Genomic DNA, 27115 nt, shown 5'->3' on the forward strand with positions numbered 1-27115 from the left:
TAGCCTTTAAGGGAGGTTTGAGAGTTTGATAGAAGTCAGCACTTCTGTGCATTCTCTTTAGCACCTCAGAACTGAAAGAAGTAATTGAACAACATAGGTATTAAAGAAATGTCTTTATTCTGTTTCACTACTCAATTTACAATTAGACATGTTAAAGGACTCTCGTTAAAACTACTTATATTAATTTAATGTAAACAATGACCGTTTGTGCAATGTGTGCCAACCAATGCATTAAGAACAATTACAGAAACAGAATGGTCAAGTGATTTCCATGGTAATTTGCACAGCAGGTTTCTTCTACAAATCAGTTGTACAAACATCATAAAAAAATAGGCATGTTTCCATAAAATAAATATTTCCCATCTAACTGAAGACTACAAAACAGGACAAAAAATACAGACAATCCAGGTGGGAGCATCCTTAATCACTTCTCACATTCATCCATTTCTACTCCTACTCTTTTCTTAGCTTGAAGAAAATACTAATACAGGTTAAAATTAAATACTTTAGGGATTGCTTTTTTACTTGTGAATAGTTCAGAAGCCTCCAATCATTTAACATATTGTGAAAATAATTAAAAAACTTTGTTAAAAAGTAAAACCTAATTTTAAATTATACATGTAACTCAGAAAAATTCATAAACACATAATTTGGGCTACCCTGCTTAACGTTCACTAAATTTACATTACTGTTTTAGTAATCACAATTGCAAAAATAAATCCTTTCTATAGTCCTTTTAATCGATTGTTGTTAAAATTATCGTGAGAAACAGAAATGACACAAGGTCATACAAAACTTTTAAATCTCAGACAAGTTGTATCTGCTTCTGAGTGACAAAACTCAGAAGCTAAAGCTAAGAACATTTTGAAGGCCCTATTCTATAAAATTTGTTTTCCAGAAGTCTGAGTTCAACTCCTACTTTTAACAAAATTCATTCCTTAACAGTTACCAATTCAGTGTATTTCCAGCTTCTAGTAGACCACTGTGTGAAGACAATGAAACAGCTAATATAGGACACTAGATTCCATTACTGCCAATCCCACATGCATTACAGAAATAGTGATTAAATACTTCTGTGTTTTTACAGAAGTAAAAATAATACACATCATGTTTGCTCATTAGATTTCTAAAGTAAACTTTTTTATATTTATTTTTGCAATGTGAGATCTACAATCAAGTGATGTGGACAGACGTTTTCCTTTTTCTTAAATGCACTTTTCAGAAAGCCTTCACTAGGAAATTATTAATGGAAGTATTTCAAGAACTGTTCTAGTCAAACAACACACAACTCTCAGGTCTAACACATTGATTTTAATGCCAAGAGATTTGATTTTAATGACAAGACATTCTGTTCACACCTGCCCTTTTGAGATTTTTTTTTTAAATGCTGTCTTGCCTTCCAATTTAGATCTGACCAATATGACCAGTAGGTTTCAGGCCTAGTGTGCCAGTAGCTGCTCATCAGCCACTGTCTGTCGCTTTGGTACAAGCTTTTCTGTGAGTTGTGGAATAGAACAGAAAGCAGAACTTCCATCCAGTATCCTGGGACATCCTTGCCTTGAAAAGAGATGATGAGTGCTTCACCTGGAACACTTGTTAGAATCGACTTCTCTTTTACATTAATGAAGTTTACCAGAGCTCTACATAAACAGAGCCCAAAAATAGCAGTGTATCCCTTAGCTCTTCTTTCCCTCTTGGTCACTAGGACCACAAGATTGCCATATGGATTTTTTCCCCCAATTCACATTTATAAATTCCAGAAGGTTCTTTTAAACAAATACAAGCAAATTCAACTAAATCTGATTTGATTACACAAAGCGAGTTCTGGGCTTCTGACACCCCCCTTCAATCCATCATTTTACTTAACTGCTGGTTTTCTTGAAAGGATCAAAGGTTTGCTTGTATTAATACTTTTGGTAATAAATGGCATGCAAAAGTTTTTTTTTTTAAGGATTTACTAAGTATTTTGGTAATTTCTGTAAGCAACATAATAATACTAGGAATTAAGAAAGACTGCACCATTTTCTTAGTGACAGTACTGAGACCAGTGAATCTTATGGCACCTTCTTAGGTTCCTTCCAAAGAGTACCAGAACATCAATTTGGACACAGTTGTTCTTCAGAGACACTGGTAGTGTCAGGTGATCAACTCCAAGTTTAGTACTAAAACAATTACCAAAGCCACAACACTAGCTTTTAATTTTAAGGTAACCAATAATACATTTTACTTAAACCTAACTAACATCACAGATCTCTGTCAAGCCAAGGAAAAAGCTGTTTAGAGAATTACTAAACAACTTCTTTTGACATAAAGCTCATTTTATATTTCTAAGAGAACTAAACTTGGCATTTGCTCTCATCACACCCCAACAGTTCACTTCTGTCCAGTGACTTACTCTTGGTACTAGTGGTAGTATTTTTGAAGCCACACAATATATCTGGCTGGAGAAAAGCAATCCAAAACCAGACTAATACTTCTTCCACTTTTCTTTCCCACAAAGAAGAATGTCCCTCATGCCTTTAGGAGGGACAAATCTTAAAATGTAAGTGATTTTGCAGTTATACTGGTTCCTCTGCAAGTTATCCTAGGCTGCTCATGGAATCCACTCTAGTCACAGAAGGAATACAATTCTGAAAAAAAAACCTGTTGTTTCTCTGTACCAAACCTAGACACTTTAATTTTCAAAAAGGATCATTTAATGACACTAATAAATTCTCAATAAGACCTGAAAAATCCCACATTATTTAAAAACTCCCTTAATATATATCAAACAGTTTATTACATTTGCATTAGAAAAGCAAAATAGTATATATAATCCAGGTAATTGAGGTCATATGTATAAAAATTTATTAGAAACCACAGATTAACTTCTCCATCAGAAAACTACATACCACTTTTGTGAAATCCCCGAACCTGATTTTCATTTTTATGTTTCCAAGCAGAAATGTTGCAAGTTGCATTTTGACCAAATACTGTGCTATGTGTTTTGGATTTTTGAAAACAGGATTGCTTCTCAGGAGATTTTGTTCCCAGCAACTGATTGTCCTTATGGCTTAAAACAGAACACTCCTAGGTGAATAAGAAAAAGTTAGTTTTAAAACCATTTTAACAGAAATTCTCCCAAAGAAACAAGATCCAAGATTACTAACTGCAAATTTCAAGTATAGTAACTACTTAAGTACCAACTCAACCCTTCTGAAATAAGAAAGAAATGAAGTAACATGTTTTCTCTACACAGATATTTGAAACATGCTGTCTGCAATAACTACCTAATTTCAAGGGCTCCCATGAATGTCTGAATGAGCCTGACTTGAATCTTTCAGCCAGCAATGTCTGTGCTTTTTTCTTTTTATTCCCTGGGGTTCTCAGTTGTAAGATCTGAATGAAGCACTTAATGCCTTCACACTTTACTCCTAATCTAAAAAGCAAAATTTGGCTTAGTCAGGACCCAGCAATTCAAGGACTAACAGTGGGAATTGAGTGACATTGGCAAGTCCCTCTAGGATGGGTTTGATACCAGACAAATGATTCTGGCAAGTACATGCACACATAAAATCCATGTCCAACAGAGTGACTGGGGCAGGAACTCAGACGAGTATTTTTAGAAGTTAATGACAAAATATCTGTTGTTCCTGTAAGGGCATATTTATCCTGGTCTTAAACGAACAGTTTAAAATATGGTATCAGTGGTCTGTAAGACACCATCAGTCAGCACTTCCCCTGGCAGAGAAGTGGCTTTTAGCATGTCACATCCAGAAGTGAAGTCAGGGCTGAATGGGTTTACTTGAGGTTTTTTTTATAATCTGGTACTAATGGTCAGTACTGTCTCCCCTTGAAGGGCTTTCAAGACATAGCAGACCATAAATGACCAAGTTTGTAGCATCATGTGACCATAATTACTGAGAGGAGATGGTCTTTGCTCTCTTCTCCAAAGAAACTTGCTTCCAAGTCTCTGGAAGAAGTAGAACTCTTTCCTATCAGTCACAAGATTAAGGGGTTGGGAGCTTTGGTAGATATGTATTATCATTTGTAATGTGTTTTTCTGATAGGTCCTCAAAGGGCTTGTAAAAAGACTGTAACCATGCAGAAAGTTCCCCACCAAGTCAGCATGCCAGGTATGGTCTAGGACTCAACACTAAGTTTATAAAAATTAGCAGCAGACAATTTTTCTCCAGAAATGTCCTTCTCCACAGGCACATGCTTAAAACTTAGCAAGAAGAAACAAAAATTATAGACTGACTACAATAGTCATGAACAGCCTCACTACTACTATTCATGCATATACCTCAGTATCCTCCAAAACAGCCTTTGCTTTATCATTAAACATTAATTTTTTTGCCAGTTTAAGATATTTTTCCTGCATTTATTCAATATAGTCTCTGAACTGACACTACATCAACATCTTTATCATCATCTGACACTCTCTCCTCTCAGGGTCCCTGAAACCAAATAAAATGGGATGCTTTAGATGGGAAGCCTATCACTTTTTAACCACAAATCCTACCTTTGTTCTAAGCAGCTGAGATTTATTCTGAAACACGATAGTGTTCACATCATTTTCTCTGCAACTGTTCTCAGCCCCTGCAGTATCCATAATGCTGTTTCCACAAGTCTGTGTATTGTAACCACTGTCCACCTGAAATCAAAAAGCTGGGCTTGAAAAATGTAGTCATTTAACACAAATAAATCCCTCATATACCTGGTATGATTTGCATTTGATTAACTGAACTTAATCCAACAAACCAACTATGACCAGTTAATAACAAAAGCAAATTGTTAACAGCATGAGTTTGGATCAAGTTAAATATACTAATGTACATAGCAACACAAAAATAATTGCTAGGCTAACTCCACCCAAAGAGGGGATGAAGGGAAGGGATTGATAAAAGTCACAATACTGCCTGGATGCCATATCCAGTAAGAGAAAATAACAATTACTTCCAGATTAGTGTACATATTCCAAGTTATGTTGAGCTCAGTTTTACAGAGAAACCAAAAATTGTATTTTTACCTGAATACTACTGTTGTCACAAGGAATTGCGCTGCTTTCTGCAAGAGGTGACATGCACATGCGAGAGCTTTCAATACTGAAAGTAATGCCTGTCATAAAGCTGGTCATTGGTGTATTGCTACTGCCAATTGTTTCTTTCATCCAAGTGTTTTCCTCCGACACTTCAGCTGCATCAGCCATGTCTACAGTATTATTTTCCTTTAAGCCTTCTATGTCCTGAAATGATGACAACCTTTGATGACAACCTTCTGAGCGATCTGGTGCAATAGACACAGTTGCCACCACGAGATGTGTACCATGTCCAAAAGTATCACTGTCTTCCTGATGTACCTTTATTCCATTATCCGTTTCTGGGAAGCGAGCTTCTGCTGGAGAAGCGTTTTCCTTGTCCTCCTCATCCTCATGATTCTCAACTGCAATTGGTATTCTAATGACAGAAGTCTGATATTGGGCAGTTCCTCTACAGGCTCCAAGTCTCATAGGAGAGCAATTTTTAATTGGAGAACAACCATCTATGTAAGGACTTCTTGTACTTGGGGGTGTCATCCTACTTGAGGAAGAAGGAATATCTGGAGAACGAAATGTAAATTTTCTTTGGTCTGAAAAAAATGAGCAAAGTTTAACTTCACCTGCTGTCTGATAGAAAAAACTCATCATTCTCAAGGCCCTGCAGTCCACTGAATAATTTATAGCCAACTACAGAGTATTTCACTGACTGTTGCCTCCCAACCCAACCAAACAAGTAAACCAAAAACCAAACCCATCACCCATACACACATTTTACCATGGAATATGGTAAAGGCAAGTTTTTATCCCACCAAATTTATTTTCTATGACATCATCTGCTGTATTGAAGACCTTGTATTTTTAAATGTCATTACTATACAGTATTCAAAGGGAAATGGGTGAAGGCTGGTTTAGTATAGTCCATTAGTCCCCCATTCATTTTTTCCTAAACAAATGTCAATACACAATCTATAGGCATTTAAATTTTTTGGCAGCAATGAAGTTTAAAGATCAAACAAGTGAGAAAACACCTGTGCAACATCATCCATATATAATGGTGTAAAATACCATTAATCAAAATATGTAAAAGTCAGGTATAAATATGTGTAATCATGCCAAAGCTGTACAAATCATGTATAAACAAGGCATTAAGCCTTACCAGGTACAGACACAGCATGAAACAGTGACATTTCCTAGAGCAATGAGGACATAAAGTGTTTGTGATTTCTTCATTAGTCATTTCATTTCAAATAATCTTCATGATGGCATGATTTGAAAGCTCAAGCTAAACAGTCTTTGCCCACTGATATTAAAATGCTTCAGGCTGGGCCAAATCAGAATTGTAACCTGACGAAATTCAGGCATGTGGTTTTAAAACCCCTCCTACAATAGATTAAATTAACCCTTTTATCTTTTCTTCATTCTTATTGGGTCTCAGTGCCTTCTTCTGAAATATTTTCCCTAGTTGATGAGTTGCAAGCATATACACTTCATTGTTTCACATATTTCACTGCTGAACAGGAGATGTGTTATACAGGAGACTGCTGGTCTGCCAAGCACAGAAACGCCTCTCCAAAAGAAAAACATTCCAGTAAGAATTTTGAAGTTTTTATAGTAAAAATCTATTACTCAACATAGAGTAATACATATACAATTAAACCATACCTGAGAGTGGTGTTTTTCTTATGTGAAAAGCAATTGGTGAAAAGGCAGGAGAACCATTAGGTGCAGGAGACCCCTCTGAAAATGGGGGACTGGTTATACTTCCTAGACTATAAGCTCTTGTTCCTCCCTGAATAGGACTTGATGAAAACTGACCCTTCAGAAAGGAGAAAGGGGAAAAAATAAATTAAAAAAAATCATCAAACCCACAGAGCATTATTTTTATAATGTAAACTATGGCTAACATGTATATATAAAATTGTTTTAACTCAAATGCTTAATATGGCAGCACTGGGAAGGACTAATCCTTTACAATGACAATCTCTAGTTTAGCTTAAATATTCCAATTGCAGCTCTTCACCTGGACCTTATGCCTCCACACAGGGGAAAAGAGCAATGGACACAAACTGTCACCTAATACCAGCTAGGACTATTTTATCCACTACAGTTAAGAACTATGAGAAATGTAAATAGGGAATAAATGCTATGTATCTAGTCAAGTGTTTAATCTAAATTTCTTACTTATATCACTGCAGATAAAAGTCAGCCACTATTTATATTTTAATGTAATCCAATGTACTTAATTCAGCAGTAGATACAAAAGTGTTTCTCTTTAAGAAAAGAGAATGACCTTACTTAAGACTATCATGCAACTAAACAAAAAAAAAAAAAAACCAAAACAAAAAAAAACCCCTCCAAATAAACAACAACAAAAACCCGAGACCCACTCCCTCACCCACCCATCACTTCTGGCCCTATAAATATATTGTAGGAATTCTTTACTAGGTCACCTTTTTTTTTTAAGCTACACTATCCTAGTGTAGGTAGGTTTTTTCCATGCACTTCAAACCACCCCACAGATGAAAATACATCACCTAAACCACTTTAACTATGTCCACATGGGGATAAGGTTCATCTTGTTTAATTTAAAAAATGGACATTTTGTTTTGTGTTCTAATAAATGTCTATTCATCTGAAAACTCTGGCCAATGGGAAAGAAAAAGGCATATTTAGCACTGCACTTCAAAGATCCACAAATCATTTCTTTCACTATAAATGAGCTTATGAGATTTAAAGGAAATATAATTATATCACATGTTCATATCAACTGTTATTGTAGGCAGCAATTAATGAATTTAAACAGGACATTTTGTAGACACATTTTATGGGCAAAAAAAAGGTTTTAACATGCTTTCAGCATGTCTTTTGTATTTTTTAATTCCTACTCCCTTTTCATAACAAAATTAAAACATGATTCCCAATACAAAAGAAGAGCAGCATAACGAAATAATTTGAAATAATAAGAAGTCATATAAGAAGTCATAGAAATAATATTCTTTCAGGACTTTTGTTCACTTTTTTTTTTCAGAATCTGGAAAAAAAAAACAAACCCAAGTTTTAGTCTAACTCCTACTCCCCCATAAAGTACATCTGACCCAGCCTACAAAACGGGCTACTTACTGAACTAGATGTGTCCAGAGGGCTTCTGCACCGAACTGGAGATAATTCTATGGAACAAAGCACTCCAAGTGGCTGACTACCACATGGACTATGCAAAGAAGGGGACAAACATGCAGATACATTCCCATTCTCTTCTAAAAACAGCTTTCTTCTGAGTGACGAAGAGCTCAGATTTTCCTGAGACTGATCTGCAAATTCATCAGTTCTAAAATATTCACCTGGAAATGTGGGGGAAAAATTGTTTCCAATACGAATGTAGGAAAAAAAATACATTCCATTATAGGAATTAAAACATTTAATCTAATTAAATTAAAACATTTAATCTAATTTACCAATACAGCAACTAATTAATCTATTTAGGCACCTATCCCAAAGGACTGCTTGTCATCCCTGACAAAAGTCACCTCTACTAAGACAGAGTGATAGGCAGAAGTGGAACTACTGCCTATCATCCCTCAATACTAAAGTCTGAACTTAAAAAAATAAAAACATTGGCTTCTATATACTTATTGATCTTTCTCCAGAACTGTATTATTGCTCACATCTGAGCTGTCAAACAGCAATTATTTTACTACCCAAGCAAACCTAGACTCTTTTTCAGGTCTCCCATATGCTTTGATGGTCTTCATGATACACCCAGAGGAAAACCAGATTAGACTTAGTTAGCTGTTTACAGTAGGAAAGCATAAACTAAGACCCGTTAAAATATGCTCAGGTTTACCAGATTATTTTAGGTTTTTTATCTCTTGTTCTATTCTAGTTAGATATTCCCTGTAGGAGAAATTTTTCATCAACTCCCAAACTATGTATTGATGGAAGCATTTGTTAAGACAAAAAACAAAGGCAATAAATATGTTTTGCTGGCCCACAGTCATGGTTCTGAATTTCAGCACTGGGATAGGAGCATGCAGCCAAAATGCTCTGAGCTGGCTGTACCCACTGTTTCTACCTATCAGCTAAAAGATCAGCCCCTTCCAGCCCCCTTGCCTGAGATGGCAGCAATTGCTTGATGCAGCACCTATAATCAGACAGTTAATTTGGACTCCTGCCCCTCACTCTGCAGTCATGGCTTTCTTGCCACCACAAAACTTCTAGTACCCACCATGGTTTCAGGTACAGTAAAGCCAGAGTTACAGCTCAGCTTTACTCAAGGCAAGGTTGAGTTTTGAGACTCCTGGCTGGCATCTGTACAAACAGCTCTGGTAAGACAAATTACTGCTCTGCTTGTGTGTTTGGGAGAGGAACAGGCTATCTAGAATTACAGAGCATCCTGAGCTGGAAGGGACACAAAGGGATCACTGAAGTCCAACTCCTGGCCCTGCACAGGACTTCCCAAGAGTCACACCATGTCCCTGGGAGCATTGGCCAAATGCTTCTTTAACTCTGTCAGGCTGGTGCTGTGACCATTTCCCTGGGGAGCCTGTTCCAGTGCCCAACCACCCTCTGATATCCAACCTAAACTGCCCCTGACAAAACTTCAGGCCATTCCCACAGGTCCTGTCAGTGGTCACCAGAGAAAAGAGACAAATGCCTGCCCCTTCTCTTCCCCTCATGAGGAAAAACTGTAGAAGGCAATGAGGTCTCCCCTCAATCACCTGCAGGCAGAACAATTTCCAGTCATGCAGTAACTGCCTATTTTGAATACATAAAACTTTCATTCATACATTTAGTTTTCAGTATTTCACAAGACAAACCCAGCCAACATTACAAAACCATGTTTTCTATTTAGACATTCATAATTAAATTTATGTATTACATTACATACCTAGTATTTTCTCTAAATTAAAATCCACTGGCAAGGACAGTACTGTCTGACAAGCAGCTGCAACGAATAAAACCAACAAAATTAGCTTACAGTGAGACCTTTTGCTAAAGCTGTAGAAACAAAAATTCACTTTCAAATTGCACTGCAATTGAGGTATTTAAATTACAGTTGCAATAAGGAAAAGTGTTAATTGAAGTACAATTCTGATTTAACAACGCTGCATGCAGCACACTAGGCTCAGAGATAAAAACCCAAGAGTTTTAGGAATGCCTCTCTAGAGGCTTTTATGTTAACTGAGAAGAGAGGTCTCTGAAGAAAGGAAGGATTCAAAATGAAGTTGCAGAAAAATCAAAATACCTTGGGGAAAAACAGTAACTATTTATCTAAAACAATGCAGTTTAAAATATGTATTAGGATTTCTGATATTTATTTGGCATAGAAAATAATCATGATTCTCTAACCCAAAACAATCCAGCATATTAAAGGTTTTTCAAAACTTATAATTTACTTATAAATCTGAAGCTCACATTCACTTTTTAATCCAGAAAAAGTAGACACTGAGCTGGAAAAAATGCACTCCACAGTCTACAGGGGACTTATTTTTTTACTTGAAAAAATACAAGGGAGTAAAATAGAATTAAATTCCTATGAGAAATGGATATTAAAATTAACAGTACCATACAGTTCAAGAAAAACTATTTCTACAGTAACACTAACAAACAATTTCCTTTTGAAATTAAATATCCATCAAAATGCATTATTTTTGTTCAGAGAAAGCCTGTAATTTTAGGCATTGCCTTTTACTCACCATTGCTTTTCCCAGGCTGCAAGCTCAGCTGTCTTCCAATCGGGGAAATGTTATTTATATCTATGGCTGGAAAACATAGAACTTAAATTTAAACATGCACTGTACATAGTTTTGAAATGTAGCAACATTAAGTCAAAATACATAATACAACCAAACAAAACTTTTGCATCAATGTTTGGAAGAGATTAGAAAGGAGTACTGAGTAAAAATTACCATTATAGCCATCAAAAGAATTTCAGCATGTTTCTATTCAAAAAAAGCTTAGTGAAGTAGCATCAACATTGCCCAAAACTTTGTCTCCTCCTGTCTCTAGATGACACAGATTTAAAACAAATTAGTTCATGCTTAGCTAAACAGGCTGTGTTCAAGTAAAGCACATTTCCAGAAAATCATTCAGTCTGGACTGGAGAAAAGTGAAGATACACTTCAACTTTTTTTTTATGCAGCTGAAGAACACATTAGACTATTTTCTTCCTCCATTCACTTTACCAGCTTTCAGATTATGCCTTATGTTTTCTGCCCTTAAAGTGACCATATTACAACTGACAATTGAAGAACTATCCACAAGCTGCATTTCCTTGATAAAAAATTTAACAGCTTAGCCTTTTCCAAATCTTCCAAGAGTCTCCACTTACTTCAGACTTTCATATCAAACAACAGGGCATGCAAACAGTACTTTATAGCTCACATTTTCCATCTTGTAATCAATTTGTTTTGTGTTCTGCTGGTTATATATAAACTTCAATAAAAGCATTAAGAACAAAATCTAATAGTGGCATAAATGAAACAATTTTAGAAAACCCACCACCACTAGTGACAGTGAGCTAGCAGGATGACAACAGGAATTTATGCTGCTAGTAAAAGAATACAGAATTCTATTTCCAATATGCTTTATGGTGAGGAAAGCAGTTGGAATAAGAGGACATGCAACTATCTGAAGAAAAAAAGTTAAGTAGAAGACTTGGCTATTACTGGTATCAACACAGTTGATAGTTACAGATACAAAGTTATGTGTGTAAATTAAAATGCTTGCAGACAGATAATTAATGGAGAAAAATTTAAGAACAAAGACCAAGAATAAGAAAAAGGAAAATTATACAAGACTTTCAATTAATAAATAATTTTTAAACAAAGAAAGCATTTAGCAACAACAGCTGAAAATCAATCAGTTGTGCCATATTTTATCCCTGGTTCTTAACATTTAAATTGAGGTTGAAAAAAAATTATGCTTGATAAACTCTCCAAAAGCTATATTATTTTGGGTGGACACAAAAAAGCAACTTACATTTAGTTGAATTAAACTGAGAAACTTGTTTGCCTTCATGTTCAGTCCAAGGAGAAGGAACGATGAGTTTTTTTGTGAAAAACTGGAGTAGAATAAAAACAAACCATCTCAGCACTTTTTAAAATTTTCAACTTTAAATTTAGACTAGTACCCTGAACAAGAAAAGAAAATGTAGAACATTCCATTATTGTAGGCCCAAAGAGGTTAAAGAAAAAAACAATTTGATTTGAAGACCCCTATGCTCTTTATGACCCACAGCACCTCAGATCTTTCAAGTTTGCAGAGTGAAAACTACACACAAGTTTCACTTAGCAGTAATTAATCATTTTAAAAATTGAATTGTCACTACCATGCTTCTAGCATAGTATTTTAAAAATAATTAGTTTTAAAATTTCAGTTTGTTATGTTTTATTTTGACAATTGAGAATTTCACAGAAGTGACAGACACTGCAGTAACAGTAAAAGTGATAAACCAGAGCTTTTTGGCAACATTATTAGTGTCAGTGTATTTAGCTAAACTGGTTAGTGGTAAAACCCTTTTGAATACTGGCAGTTCAGTCTTTTTCTGTGAACCAGAAACTGTCTACCATCACAGTTGCACTGAGAAACACCCTGATGCTAAGGAGACAAACACTATTACAAAGCTTCAAGAAACACATGGCAAATCCTGTTCTCAAAAAAATGCAAGACTCAAAGTAAATGAAAAAACTTAACTTGAAACATGCAGCTATTAAAGGTATAACTTTTATCAGAGACAGGGTTTCAAGCTGTTCAGCTGCATAATCCATTAGGTTATACCTCACAAAGAGGAAACATCCCTTTTAATGCAAATTTAGAACACAGCATCTTAGCTGCAGGTCAACTACACAGCTCTTTTATGGAACCATAAAACATTTTTTGTTTGTAGAGACAGAAACTGATAGACCTGCCTATCAGAGACTTATTTTTTTTTTATTGAAAACAACATTGGAGATTTCTGCAGTGAATATTTTTAACATTTCATTTTTCCTTCTCTGCTAGCCAAATGAATAGTGAAAAACAAAATGAAAAATGGATGGGAAAATACAAGCTACCAGAATCAAGTCTTCCATCCAACACAGCAGACTTTGGAAGAATGAAAAAAAAAACAAAACAAAAAACAACAAACCCACAAAAATTCTCCAATATTTCAAAAAATGCAGTATCACTCCAACTGTTACTGTAAACCCCCAAATTCTCAATCATTGTTTCTAACCTGAAGTTAGTAAGAGTTCTATTACAGCCACATTACCACTAGCCAAGAAAAACAAAAGAAAAAAATCACTTGTTTTGACCTACATGTGTTCTGAAAGAAGAGGGGAAGAAAAGGAGTGTGTGGATTCCCAGCTACAACTGCAAGGGATAAGGGCACAAAATTACTTTCTTACTGGAATATAATAGGCTTCTGGGTTTTGAAATCCTGTAAAAGACGTGAATCTTTTCTGTAGACAAATCAATATTTGATAGCATGAAGTTTTATTACCTCCTCAATAGCTTTTTGCCTTCTGTCTTCTGTCTCCTTATCAATTCTAAGTAACAAATGAAAAACAACTCAATTATCAAAACCATCACGTAAGTAGGAAAAGATGTAAAGTCCAGCCATATAATAATTTATAGATGCTCAAGAGGAACTTAATAAATTAAATTGCACTAAACCCATGTTTTTACTCTTACATGCAATGATCTCATACATAAATTTAGAAATATAAATGCACTTCTCAATTCAGTTGATTTGAAAAATATTTGTACAATTTAAAAGTACATAATAGCAAATATTCTGTTTACTCAGCCTGTCTGGACAAAAACTCAATCATAACTGATCTTCCAGAATAATTTTATATGAACACATTTTACTATTAAAATTCACATGAGATTAGACTTGCACTATAAAACCAAGCAGACTAAAAAACTGAGCTGTAAGGAATTAAAAGGCAACTGAAAACACTCCTGGAATTTGTACACTCACATTCCTGACACAGCCCACTTTCCCAGCACAGGGTTCTCTCTAGTGAAATATCCAGTGTGCCACAGCTTCTTCAGTTTCAGTTTCTATCATATTTCAGTTTCTAACAATGACAATATTTCCTTATGCAGCTTTTAACTTGTTTTTAAAAAAATATTGTAGTTACTTCATGATGTGTGAGATTCTCTATTTATATTTCCTCTAACGGTCACCTTCAAGCCTGACTTTCAGTTACTACAGTGTAATTTACTGTAAAATTTTTTGAAGCTTATAAACGTTCATCATTTTCTTAGCTGAACCACCTAATACTTTCATTCACAGTTCATATACCTGAATTACCCTTGAATAATTTTAGAAATCAGTCAGATAACAAGATATTATTATATACACAAGCACACACAGATGTGACAAATACATAAACTCTCACAGCTCTCTCTTTTATGCCTATCAGACTTTGAATATATCTGCAATGTTTGGACATGCCACCTTCAACTACATCTGCCTAGATGATGCTGAAGTGACAGATCTGTGAAGACTCTTGCAGATTATTATACCAAAAAACAAGCATACAATCCCTGTGGATTCATGTACGTGTATGCAAGCATGGACACAGCAAATCTACACACAGTCAAACTAGCCTCTTTCTAGTCACAGCAGATAGTTTAAAAAAAAATGAACCACAGTAATTATGAAACAGTGGGACAGACTGAAAGGACCCACTGAGACAATGCATGTTTATATCTATAGGCCATGTCACTCATCATCACTGGAACTGTCACCCAAGTCTTCTCCATTAAAGCTAGTTTATCTGAGTAAGGTTCCAGAAACAATGTAATTAACTCCCTAAAAACATTGGGCTTAAGGCTTTAAAACATATAAAAAGCATTAGTCTGAAACCTACTGACTGCTAGAGAAAGGACAGGAAACATTAAGACCTGGTGATTCAGATACAGCTGGGGACAGTAATAGTCCTACAGCTTTTATTATTCAAAAAGAGAGCTGTAGGTTCAGTCAGACACTAAAACCAGTAAGTTTTTGTGATGAGGGTGTTGAAACACTGGAACAGGTTGCTTGGAGAGGTGGTAGATGACCCATCCCTGGAAACATTCAAGATCAAGGTGGATGCGACTGAGCAATCTGATCTAGACAGGACAGGTTCATTACTCTATTCCTGCAGTGCTTCATGCCTTGAGGAGCAGTTCCTTCTGCAAGTTTGTATCTGAGAAATGTACAGGAGAGTCTACAGGGTTCACCATTAAGGTTCTCCCTGGATACTTTCACTTGGCACTCTCTACCACTTGCATGTCAAATTATCCCTCAAGATAAGTTCCAAATACCAAGACATTTTACCCACCCATTTTTCTCATGCAAGTTATTTCAGAGAAGGAAAAAAAGTTGAGGTAAGGTTCCCAAACTATTTCAAGTAACTAGCACTGGAGCCCCCTCCTTCACATTAATCTATACCTTTGAAAGAGACTGCTGGGGCTTCCCCAGCTAGTTTCCCCAGCACGTCTACCCTTCTGCAGGAGCCCTAGGACCAAAGAAACCTCACTATGGAGCACTCTGAGAAGATAAACTGTGTTGTAAAAAGGAGCAGAAGAGGTAGCCTGGTAATGATCACTGGCAAGACATTTTCTAGCTTCCACTAGCTGCTTTTATCTGGCTGTCTTCCAAACTGCAATCAGAGTGAATCAGCAGCTCTTAACACTAAAAGGAAGCAACACAGAGGTAGCCTCATCTATATATTATATCATCATCACGTAAAAAATTGTGTAAGAAGATTTTATTAAAAAGTCTTTAATGCTATGCTGAAATGTTAATAAAGCATAAGAACAAGTATACTAGTATTAAAGCTAAGTTAGCTGCATAAAAATAAATTGTAAGTTACCTAGCACGGCTCAAATACATTCCTTGGCGTCGAATGTCTTCCGAGTCTATTTCCACAGGATTTATTAGAGCAAGCTGATCAATAGACCATCTGAATTTTCCTGGTGTCTAAAGAAAGAAACAGGCATCTTAATGCTTGCTATTCTAAAGAGAAAAATAAAACCACAGGACAAATCTCAATGGAACAATACAATCACAACTTCCATATAGTTTCTGTCAAAAACAATCAAAAGTGTTCCTATTTAAATGATCTACTCTAAAAAAAAGTAAGTCAGTCAGGCTTCTTATCCTGCTGGTAGTAATACTGAAGTGGAAGATTACAGCTGGTACTCACAAACCAAGGTATCAGTTTCTTCTCAATTCCTATGGACAGGTCTACTAAAGATAAATAACTTGGGATGAACTTAAATTGCTTCTTCAATCCAAACTGTGGCTCCACAGAAACTCAGTATCCTAACCCAAGTTATCCAAATAATAGAGCAGTCTTCCTTTCAGTTCCCATTTCTAAGACCAGAGCTGCAAATGCCTGCACATTCTGCAATGCTTCCCTCATAAATGTCATACACAGGGCACAGCAAAATCCAATTCAGAAATAAGAAGCTTCATGCCTTTATTTAACAAAGTACCGTTCAAATATATTTGGAGAAGTAACTACCAAGTGAGTCTTCTTAGTTTCATTAGTAGATTCACCTCTACTGCTTATCAGAAAATAATTTCAACTGCAAACTAGTATGTAATTTGCAATGAAAAAACCAGTCACAGATACACAAAATCATTGACTTGAGTACACAAACAGCTCACAACATAAGTGCAATTTGCATAAGTTTTTTTTTTGCAACCGGCCTACTCAGCATCTAAGTAGAAACTGGTTTTCTGCACTGTAAGTAGGACCAGAGTACCACATCCAACAACTAATCTTATCTACTTTCTACTGGTTTTAGCACTCAATCACTAATATCTAAAGACAAAATAAATTTAGGCAGGGAGGAAGACTAAGTGGCAATATTAGTATTTAAAAGCAGCACAGTTCTGTGAAGAGAAGGAACTCCAAATGCCACCAAAGCTCTTTAGCTTGGTACATATGTCGAAGTACATTAAACAAAATACCCCTTTTAATGCATTTGAAAATATTAGCACTACATCTGTATAGTTACACAACTAACGACTAGATCTTACAGATGAGGACTTTGTTGACTTAAAGACTGAAGGACTGGAAACAATCTGCTCCTGAAGAGTGTAATAATCACTGGGACTTTCAAAAGGGTTCAGGATTGTGACTCGTCCTGGAGTTTCTGGCGTTATCTGCATTTTAGCTTCTTCTGTATCACCCATAACACTAAGCTATACCTGAAAAACAGGGAGAGCAAAATTAGGGATAACAACGAAATCACACTTTTGACATTTCAGGGCCGCCCTGAAGGCTTTGGGCAGAGAGAATTAATCATTTTAAGGAACCAGCAACATTTCAAAAACGAAGTTAGCTATGGATTGGACCTAATGGCATAAGGTTAATAAACAAGGCTGGTACGAACAACTGCAAGCAAACAGAAACTACGAAAACGAGTTAAGAAAGAACACGAAAAGAGGGATTAAGAAAGGCCAAGCAAACACCCAAACAAGGGCAAAACAACAAGCAAACGAGACAAAAATCCAAAAACAAACAAACAAACAAAAAAACAAACCCAGCTAACACCAGAAGTGACCGAACAGCCCCAGCGGCCGGGGCAGCAATAACGCCCCGGGCGGGTCCCGGGCGCTAAAACCGCCCGCCCTCCGCCTCAACGGGCCGGGGCAGCCCCGGGCCTCGCGGGGCTCGGGCAGAAGGCACCTCCCGGGCCCCGGCCACGAAGGGAACGGGAACCCCGGGGAAAGCGGCCCCGCTGAGCCCCTCCTCACGCTTCTCCCCGGGACGGTGCCACCGCGCCGAGCCTCTCGCCGCTCTCCCAGGCCCCGCCGCCGAGGAGGCGATGCCAGGTGAGCTGGGAGAGCCGAGAATGCCGAGTATGCGAGCACAGCCACCTGCCGCCGTTATCCGGCCGCCGCCGCCGCCGCTCCCGCCCCGCCGCGCCGGGCGGCCCTTTAACCAGCCCCGCCTTGTTTTTCGGGCTCTGACCAATCACGGAGCGCGGTGTGCACCGTCGGGCCAATGGCAGGACTCCCCCTCTCTCGAACGGGCCAATCGGCAGCGTCGCCGCCGCACGAATTCAAAGAAAGCCCGCCTCCACCGCCCTCGCGCTGCGCCGGGCCGTCACGTGGGGCTGGCGGGCCCGGGCGTGCGCGCGGCGTTCCGCTTCCGGGCGCGGCGGGGTCGCCATGGCGAGCAACGCCGCGAGCCTGAACGCCGTGAGGGAGACCATGGACGGTGCGTGACAGCACCGGATAGCGACGGGCGGGACGCGAGGGAGAGGCAGCGCCTGGCCCCGCCGCGGGCCGCGCGCACGGGCGCCTCTCTTGGGGGAAGGGGCGCGGACTGTGGCTGCCCAAAGATGCAGCGCGTGGCAGGTTTTGTTTTACTTCGTGAAACAGCTGAGCCCCCGCCGAGCGAGTGTCTTTGGACCTGACGTGGCTTTTCCTTTGCATGGTTTTGTTTCTTTTTGAAATTTAGCTAGGTAGCTAGCATGGAATACTAGGGGTTTTTTAGTGTCTGTATATATTTATATATGTGTGTGTATATACATATATATTTGCTGTTGTTTCTCGTTATGTGTAACGGTTGACGTAAATGACGTGAGAGAGGAGGGAGCGGCCCTGGGCCGGTGTCAGCGGCAGCGCCTGAACTGACCTGAACCCCCACGTTTGGTTCTTGTTCGAGGCTCATGTCATAAAACCAAAGTACAGTGCAAAAAAAAGCCCTCAGAACAACCCGAACTACAATATAGTGTGAAAGCTTTGAGGAAAAGTAGTCAGTGGTGCATAACTAAAATAGATTCTGATATGGAAAAAAACAAACCCTGAACTCAGGTACTGTTGTGGGATGGGGAATGTGAGAGAAGGGGTACTGGGAAATACTTTAGAGATTGATAAGCCGTGAGAAATGTGAGCAGGTGGGTGAAGCTGGGGTGCTCACTTTCAGCCTGACTGTGAGGAATCAAAGCTGGCATCTTTTGTTTCTCAGTGTAGTGTGAGACTCTGGAATTCCACAAAATGCCTATACCAAAAGCTTATATGCAGGGTGGAAAGCAGCCAGGCAGCCTGTTAAGGGTTGTTCAATGTGGAGCCTTTCTCTGAAAATGCCCTAATGAGGGAGTAGAGGCACAGTAGAATGTTCAAGGGATAGTGCTATGAATTTGTTATTTTCTCAGCATCTTCCCTTCTCTTGAGGTTATAGCTGCTGTTACAAAAGGGTGTTTTAGTACAGACCTTCATGAGTTGAGCTGGTGTAAAAATTAGCATTTCAGCCAGTGATCTTCATGTTCGGACCTGCTGCTGGAGGCAAGGTAGGACTAGCAGGATCACTATGGCTCCTCTGATGCTGCAAGAGGGTAAAACCATTTTGTGCAGATAGAGAGTGACTTCTTTGGGAAGGACAAAGAATAAAAGTTCTAGTAACTGTACTTGACAACTTCCCTCTTTCCACTTCTGCAGGAATGCTTTAGACAGGAGGGACAACAGGCAGATTTAAAGACAAAGTAAGGCTTTTGAGAACAGATAAGGACAGTTCACCAGTCTTCAGATTTAGGAGCCCAGACTTCCTGTGTAACTATGTATATATTTTATTTAAGATAGATACAGACATTTAGCAGTTGTTGTCTGCAAAGTTGTTAAGAGCTCAGAATTGTTGTGGAGAAACTGCTACATCTCTCTGCCAAAGACTTCCTCAACACTTAAAGACTAGAAAAGAATTCATCAGTGTCTGGAGTCCAAAAGCACAGAGTGTTCTTATAGCCTACCTTTTACCTAATTGACAAGTATATTAATTGTTGAATTTTTCATTTTTTTTTTTTTTTTAATTTTTTAAAACCTGTTATCCAGTATTAAATTTCCGGAACCAGGGAAGCATGGTGTTTATGTTAGAAGCTATAGCTTTTAGCATAAGAAGGTTGAGCATAATTATTGTTGCAAACAGCAATGGACATCTGCCATGTTCACACTGTAAAGTGCTGTAGTATCTAAATGTTGATGAAGAACAATCTTGATCATTGAAATTTCATAGTCTGTAGGAACTAAAGTGCTTTCATTTTTTTTCTGTTGCAGTTCTGTTTGAGATTTCAAGAATATTAAACACTGGCTTGGATATGGAGACGTTGTCTATTTGTGTGCGACTTTGTGAACAAGGGATAAATCCAGAAGCCTTATCTTCTGTTATTAAAGAGCTGCGCAAGGCTACAGAAGCTCTAAAGGTAATGCTCTAGTTTAAAAAGCTTATAAATTTGTTTTTAAGAGTCAGATGCACATGCAGCTTGCTATACTTCAGTTTGTAGATTGTACTTTGTTATAACTAATTTTTAAGTCAAGCAAATTAGCTGTTGGATAGAGGAGGCAATGAATACAACTGGACTTGAAACAAGAAATGTTACAAATAACCTGTTTTGTAGAAACAAAATAATTAAACTAACACTTCTGAAGAAAAAGAACACAACCAAAACTCACAAATTTTTATTATAGTCACCATTTGTCCCCTTACCTGCATAATATCACAAATAGATTTCTCCTTTAACGAGTATCACCTCATTACTAAAACCTCAGATTTAAGAGTATGCCGCAGTACTTGTGAACAGGTACATGCAGCTTGTTAACATCATCTTAACATATTGCTTTTACCTCCTTAGCCTATGTTTTCAACCTTTCCCAAGACCAGAAAGCGGGGATTTCATGATGTGTGTATATATAGGGCTATTAGTATATGTGTATTTACCTGTTTAACTAGTAGATGGTTAAAAAAAAAACCTCACTTGCATTTTAAAGGATTTTCATTCTTTACTGTCTACCTAAACATCACAGACAGGATTTTTTACTACTGCATCTTATATTTGGCTATTTTTGACAGGTGAAAGGGGAAACCTATATCTTGCTTCTATTCTGGAAGATTTCAGACTTTATTTTTAACTTAACATTTTTCTATGCTCATGCATATTTTGTATTTGTGTCTGTATTAATGTGTCTTACATATGCATTTAACTGTGTATACAAACAATTGAGGGCTGTTTTACTTCTTCCATTGCTTTCACTGGTTTCCCATTCCTGTTGCTCTCTTTTGTCTTTTTGTCCCATAACTGGTATAAAATCTACCACTGTCATTCTTCAATAACTGTGCTTTGTTGACTGTAGTTATTCAGTGATAAAAACACTAATATTGTTAATCAAATAATTGGTAGTGTGATTTATGCAGTTATGATTAGTTCATCTGAGCTTTGTGTCAATAACTAATCTACATGGATGAGTAATAATTACCATAAATTATGTGAAGTAAACTCCAGAGGTAACTATATTTGTGCATTTGAGCCTTTCTTGGAAGTATTAGGAGGAAATGTACAAGATAAAAGGATGTAAGATAGGCTCAGATACAGGATGTAAGACAAGCAAACAGCAGTGGCTCTTCTAGTAAGGGGTGATGGCAGCTGAGAGCATTATTTTTTAGGAAAAAGTAGTGTTCATTAGAAAAAAAATTCCTAAGTAGCTTTTTTTTTAGACCCCTAAGTTCTCTAGGTAATTTTAAAAAGTTACAAAAAAAGATTAAATTTAATCTACATGATGTCTCTTTTGGTGACTTGGGTTAATTTTTTTTCTGCTTCTAGGCTGCTGAAAATATGACAGGCTGACATGGGAGAAAATCTCTGCATGAGAAGAATGCCAAGTTAAACTTACCAGGAGCTCTGAAGATTGCCAGTATTAAGAAAAAAAAATTGAATAAGTGTATGTGAAGGTTTCAGAGTATTTCTGTAATAGTTTTCAAAAGAATGGTGTATATATATAATAGCTTTGAAAAGTTTTTAAAAAGTTCACCAGTAATATTATTGGTATTTTTGTGAACTGTTTGTGAATGTGGTGCAATTGTTTTCTTTGGCATCCTGTATATTTAAAATCACGCCCGATATTGTACATTTGTTGAATTTATTAGTGTGTACCAACAAACCTTGTTAGAATGAGTGCAGTTTTGTTAATGCATCCTTTGGAAGTGGTAGTGTGTCATGGGTTTTATCTATTGCTGTGATGAAAAGCTACATGTGCAATTTTAGTCTTGCTTTATGGTCCAGATAGGAATGAAGCCCATAATGACTTTATTTTAGAGCAAGGGCAGTAACTTAAGTCTCAAGCTGAAAGTAATAAATAAAGCATTTTTTTAATAATGTAGGTCATGAATTGTGCTTTTGATTTCAATTCAAATTGCTGGGAAAAGTGTTTAACTTAGATAACAAAAGTTCTTCAGCTATCCATGTAGATATGTATGTAAATTTAAATTTTGTATGACATGGAATGTTTCAAATGCCACATTTGTTACATTTGTTCTGACTGTAGGATCTAAAAATATTAAGGCTGTATTGTTGCTGCAATACAATAGTCAGTGCACACATGAGAAGCATCTGATTTGGTCGATGAGTATCAGTAAGTCTTAAACAGCTGCTTGGTATAGGAATGTCTTCTCATTTAGCACTGGAAACCTTCACTGATGCCAAAACAACCATTAATATCCAGTAAGTATCTCTGCACCCAGGAATTCTACTTTGTAAGAAGATGGTTTCTTGTGTGTTCTTCATCTCCTGCTGTGTAAGTTTTTGGAGGGTTTTTAAAGGCTTTTAAGTTTTTTTTTTTTTTTTTGTTATGCTGTTTTCAAAGCATAGCACTAACGGGACCTAAAGCAATCTGCAGGGTTAACAGGGCAAAGCACATTTGGAATGAACCTGGAATCTTAGTGGAGCCAAAAGTTATATTTGTGCAGAGATAAAAAGTTCTTTTTACTTGAAGAGTTTATACATCATACACACTCTGGATCATAGTGCTAGAAAAAGCAATCAAGAAAGCTAAATACTTCATATTGCTGACAAAGAGAATAGGAAAATATTTATATTGCACTGAATCACTTGCCTTTATTTCCAGTTAGCCTGGCCAAAACATCATTCCAGGAAGATGCTGTAAATAACCAAACTGGGGAATTTTTAAGTGGTTTCATTTTGCACATTCATAGCAGCAATTTACAAAGGGCTTTAAATGTTCATAACCTGAATGCTGACGTATGAAAAGGTATCAACAATGAAATTTATCTTTAGAAATCTGAAAATTCAGTAAAATATCCTGAAAAGTCTGGTCAGATCAGCACAAATGAGCAATAAGCTCAGTTCTAATTTTCTCTAGACTCAGTACTACATGTCAAAAATGAGACAAGACTTGGGGAGCATTCTCGCTGGTCTCAGGAGTCACATCTCAGTCTGAGATTTCCCTTGCATAACTTAAACTCTGAAAATTTTCTGTAAACTATTGTAAATGTACCCAAAATAATAATGAAACTTTATTAGAATATATGCTTCTGCTGCTGCATTTCCTTTTCTCAACAGCCAAATCCTTGGGTAATACAGGAAGTCTGATGACTTCCCTTGAATGTCACTCTATTGATTAGTTTTATGTATTTCCAGGGGTTTTTTTAACTTGATTTTGGTTTGGGTTCAATGTCCTTGAAATGCTTAAAACCAGCTTACAACTGCAATGACAATTTATACATAATTTATAAAATTATTCATAATTCTTGAACTGTCCAGTAAATTGCATCTACCATTTACAGCTTTTATGCATTTGGACATTTTCTGGTAGACCATTTGTCTTGCAGAATTCCAGAAGAAGGGCATGTCTTTGACATTCAAAACCCCAATTTGATGTCTATAAAACTAAAAGTGCATTATTGTCATTATTACATGGAACTAAATGGTAACATTGGTTACTTAATGTACTAAAGGGTACTAATTTAGTACTTTAAGTACTTAATGTACTAAATGTACTAAACATGTTGTTTCTTAAGGTAAGGTAAGAGAACTCCTGACTGCTTTTTGTTTGGGATACTATCCATAACAAATACAAAAAGTTTTTTTTTTCTTCTTCCCGGTGAGAAATAGAAAATCTCTCTGGTAGGAAACTTCATACTGGAAATATTGGGAGTGCAAGGTAAGTCTATCACTTTAATAGCATCCCTACTATGTGAACATGAGTGCTGAGGCTTGGCAGTGATGGCTGAGAAGTCTTGGCTACATTTGTAACACACATCACCTTCCACTACATTTAACCAAGAAGCTGAGCAAACAGCACGTGCTTTTCCTCTGTGCTCCTTACTTACGTGCTCTTGGAACTCTGAAGAAGGTAAACATAGGAATATCTATACGTGTCCTGACAGAAGTTGTTTTTTCTAACACAATAGCTTCTTTTGTAGTCAAAGGCAGCTGCTTCAGGAAGGATAAGAACAATGCAAGCATGTTTGGTTGCTTTTCTTCTGTGTTCTCCTGGCTTCTAAATGTCTTCTATTCCAGGCTTTCCTGAACATCATATGGTTTGTCTATTTAGTAATTTTCAATGCTATTTTTTCCAGTTGTCTAGTTTCCTTTGGACTATATATGTTTCCTGAATAACAGCAGCCATTATCAGTTCATGTCTGTTGCATAAAGAATTGCCACTTCTTGTTCATTTTGAACCTGATATTCACTAGTTTAATGTCCTTTGCACTATAAACTTTTGTCTACCATGCCATGTTTCTGCAGATATGTAAGACACCTTTAAATTTCATCTTCTAAACTGAACTGCTTTAGCAGTGAGTGACCAAAAGCATAGAATAGCTTCTGTATGTACTGTTGTTTGTAACTTTTCTGGGTGTCATATATTATTTTCTGAGAAGGGAACCAAAACTGCACACAACTTTAGCCATGCACCTAAGTACTAGTCTGTTTGATTACTTTCTTGTTTATTCCTTTTCTAGTGCTTCCTAATATTTCACTTGCTTTTTTATGTTGATCTGAATGTTGAGCTGTTTTCATTGCATCATCTATGGTAACTGCAGGATCTCGCTCTTTAGCAGACTGATAAGCTTAGAGATTATTTTTTCATATGTGGAAACTATGATTATTTATATCCATGTGTATAATTTATTTGTTTGTGCTGAATTGCATCTGCCACATTTTTCCTAATCAATCTTCTATGTGTTGCTCCAGTTCATCACAGTTTGCCATCATCACAGTTTGCTACCGTCACTAATTTTATCATTGGGAAATTTTGTTGCTTTATTCCTTTTCTGAGGTTAATTATAAGCAAGTCAAGTAGCACACAATGTATCAAAGACTGCAAAGGACAACTGGTGACAGGAGCTGACCATTTATTTTCATTCCTTTTCAGTGATTGTGAATTAAAATGCATCATTCTTACTCCACATGTCTTCAGTGTCACATTCAGCAGCTCTCACTGTGGGAGTTTAAGCACAGTTGTGAATCTAGTCCTGCAGAGAGCATGGCATGCTTGATAACTATCAGGATTCCCAATGTTCTTCCCCACCTGCTGCTCTCTAGGTGAGCAAATAACTGGTTCAATCCTAGATTTGCTTTTTGATTCAATCAACTACTTCCTTCTGAGTTTAACTTGTGCCCTGTTGCAGGCACACTTTATTCCAGGGACGGCTCCCACCAGGCTGCTTACCAGAGCCTTTTCTTCTTCCCCAACACTTTCCACTTCAAAAATCACATCTGCTTTTGCATGCTCATAGTTCCATGCTACAGAAACACTGCAGTCCTTATTATTTTAATATACTGTAAATTAAAAGGCACAAAAAATGGCAATGACCTAAGACTCAGCAGTGATCCATGATAAAGTATGGCTGTAGACAACCTGCTTTAAAGAGATCTAATGCTGAACAGAGGGGCTTTACATTAATATGTGTGATGGGACTTTGGCAGCTGACTTTACTTTGAGGATTCAACTCCGAGACACAAATATTGTGTGCTGTTTAATTAAAGTTTGAAAACAAGAATTTTAAAGAATGAAGGGTATGTCAAAGTAATTTCAACTTTTAAAAGGAGTGAGGGCAAGGACAGAGAGTTGCAGACCAGTCATCTCACATAGCAGCAAACATCCAAACTGGTAAATTTGGGATTGTATCAGCATAGAATAAAAGATAAAATCAAGTAACAAGAGGCAGAATGAGAGGAAGTGGCAATTACAGAATGGCTTTACAGAAAATAGCTTCATCAAGTAGAAATAGTGAAGTAAAACCATAGTGCTGTCTATTTACTGCTTCCAGACCCACTGTTTATACTCCAAGAAAGCATGAGGATAATTTAAATGAAGCCATAAAACTCTTTAGGGATGGGAAAGCAAGCCTGAGGAGGTCTCAAAGCATTCAGGAGTGTGCAGGTTCTCAAAGAGAAGTTGAGAAGAGACATAATGACTCTAGTTATGCCCTTGAACATAAAGGGAGTCTTGTGGGTGCATCTTTTTAACCTTACAGAGAAAACCAGATTCAGTAGGTGTTATTGGAGAAGTCAAACCTTAAAAGTAAGGCACAGCTTCCTAGGAGTGAAAGTAAGTAAACTTTGACATGGCATACTAGGGAAATGACAACTGGCTAGTGCTTGATGTTGTTAAAATGAAATAAAAATAATTCCAAAGGACATGCTTTAATCCAGTTTCTGGGGTGAAGTCTACAGTACCTCTCTGCAGGGTGTCAGAGAGTCTGACTTGAGCAGTTCCTTTTGACTGCAGAGTGTGTGAAGGGCAGTGTAAAGCAGCTCTAAGTAATGTGAAGAAAATTAGGAATATTTAGGATGACTATCAGTGATGTTTCTGTCAGTAAGATAAATGGAAGCCTGGTTTCCAAGATATTTAAATGTTCCCTGATCAAAAAAACCCAAACACCACAACTATTAATTATCTACACTGGAAATCTGGAATATATTGAGTCTAGGCACTTTTATTATCACTTTATAAATATTCTTATTTTTTCACCTCAAATTTTCACATGTACAAAGAGACTGGCTCATGAAAATGGATCTCTGAAAGAGCTCAGTGGTGTCATTATGTAGGTGAGTGGGAGTTTAATGCTCAAATTTAACTTTCAGTGAAGGAGATGGAAAATGAAGGAGTGAAGAAGATGATGCCAGGCTGTACTGTGGTTACCCAAGTAAGCAGTCAGGAGGAACAGGAACCCTTAGGAGGGAAGGAGGCCTCAGGAGGGTAAAGAAGCTGATGGACATCCCAGCCTGAATTTAATTTTAATTATTTTATTTGTACACCAGATCCAAAATTAGTATATTTGAAGATACCAACAGCTATTTTCCTATTTAATG

At 37.1% G+C, this 27115-nt stretch overlaps 2 protein-coding genes across 5 annotated transcripts; one reads left to right on the forward strand and one right to left on the reverse strand.

The window, feature by feature from the left end:
* Positions 1-98: 98 nt before the first annotated feature.
* Positions 99-17942, reverse strand: BORA (BORA aurora kinase A activator). 4 transcript variants are annotated; one of them, XM_077173619.1, is made up of 12 exons: positions 17886-17942; positions 17043-17213; positions 15868-15974; positions 13500-13545; positions 11999-12080; positions 10714-10779; positions 9906-9962; positions 8141-8358; positions 6683-6836; positions 5012-5610; positions 4505-4636; positions 99-3069 (listed from the first exon to the last, which is right to left on the reverse strand). In XM_077173619.1, the coding sequence occupies exons 2-12, from the start codon at positions 17196-17198 to the stop codon at positions 2884-2886; spliced, it is 1803 nt and encodes a 600-aa protein (XP_077029734.1). In that variant the 5' UTR covers positions 17199-17213; positions 17886-17942; the 3' UTR covers positions 99-2883. The 4 variants fall into 4 exon arrangements, with proteins under 4 accessions (XP_077029734.1, XP_077029733.1, XP_077029732.1 ...); XM_077173618.1 differs by having other exon boundaries at positions 17763-17932; XM_077173617.1 differs by having other exon boundaries at positions 17549-17932.
* A 146-nt stretch (positions 17943-18088) lies between these two features.
* On the forward strand, positions 18089-22157 carry MZT1 (mitotic spindle organizing protein 1). Its single transcript, XM_054654504.2, has 3 exons — positions 18089-18228; positions 20061-20206; positions 21602-22157. Exons 1-3 carry the CDS (start codon positions 18180-18182, stop codon positions 21623-21625), a joined length of 219 nt encoding a protein of 72 aa, XP_054510479.1. The 5' UTR covers positions 18089-18179; the 3' UTR covers positions 21626-22157.
* The last annotated feature ends 4958 nt before the right edge of the window (positions 22158-27115 follow it).

This window comes from Agelaius phoeniceus, chromosome 2, assembly GCF_051311805.1.
Source record: "Agelaius phoeniceus isolate bAgePho1 chromosome 2, bAgePho1.hap1, whole genome shotgun sequence".
In the NCBI taxonomy this organism is placed as follows: domain Eukaryota; kingdom Metazoa; phylum Chordata; class Aves; order Passeriformes; family Icteridae; genus Agelaius; species Agelaius phoeniceus.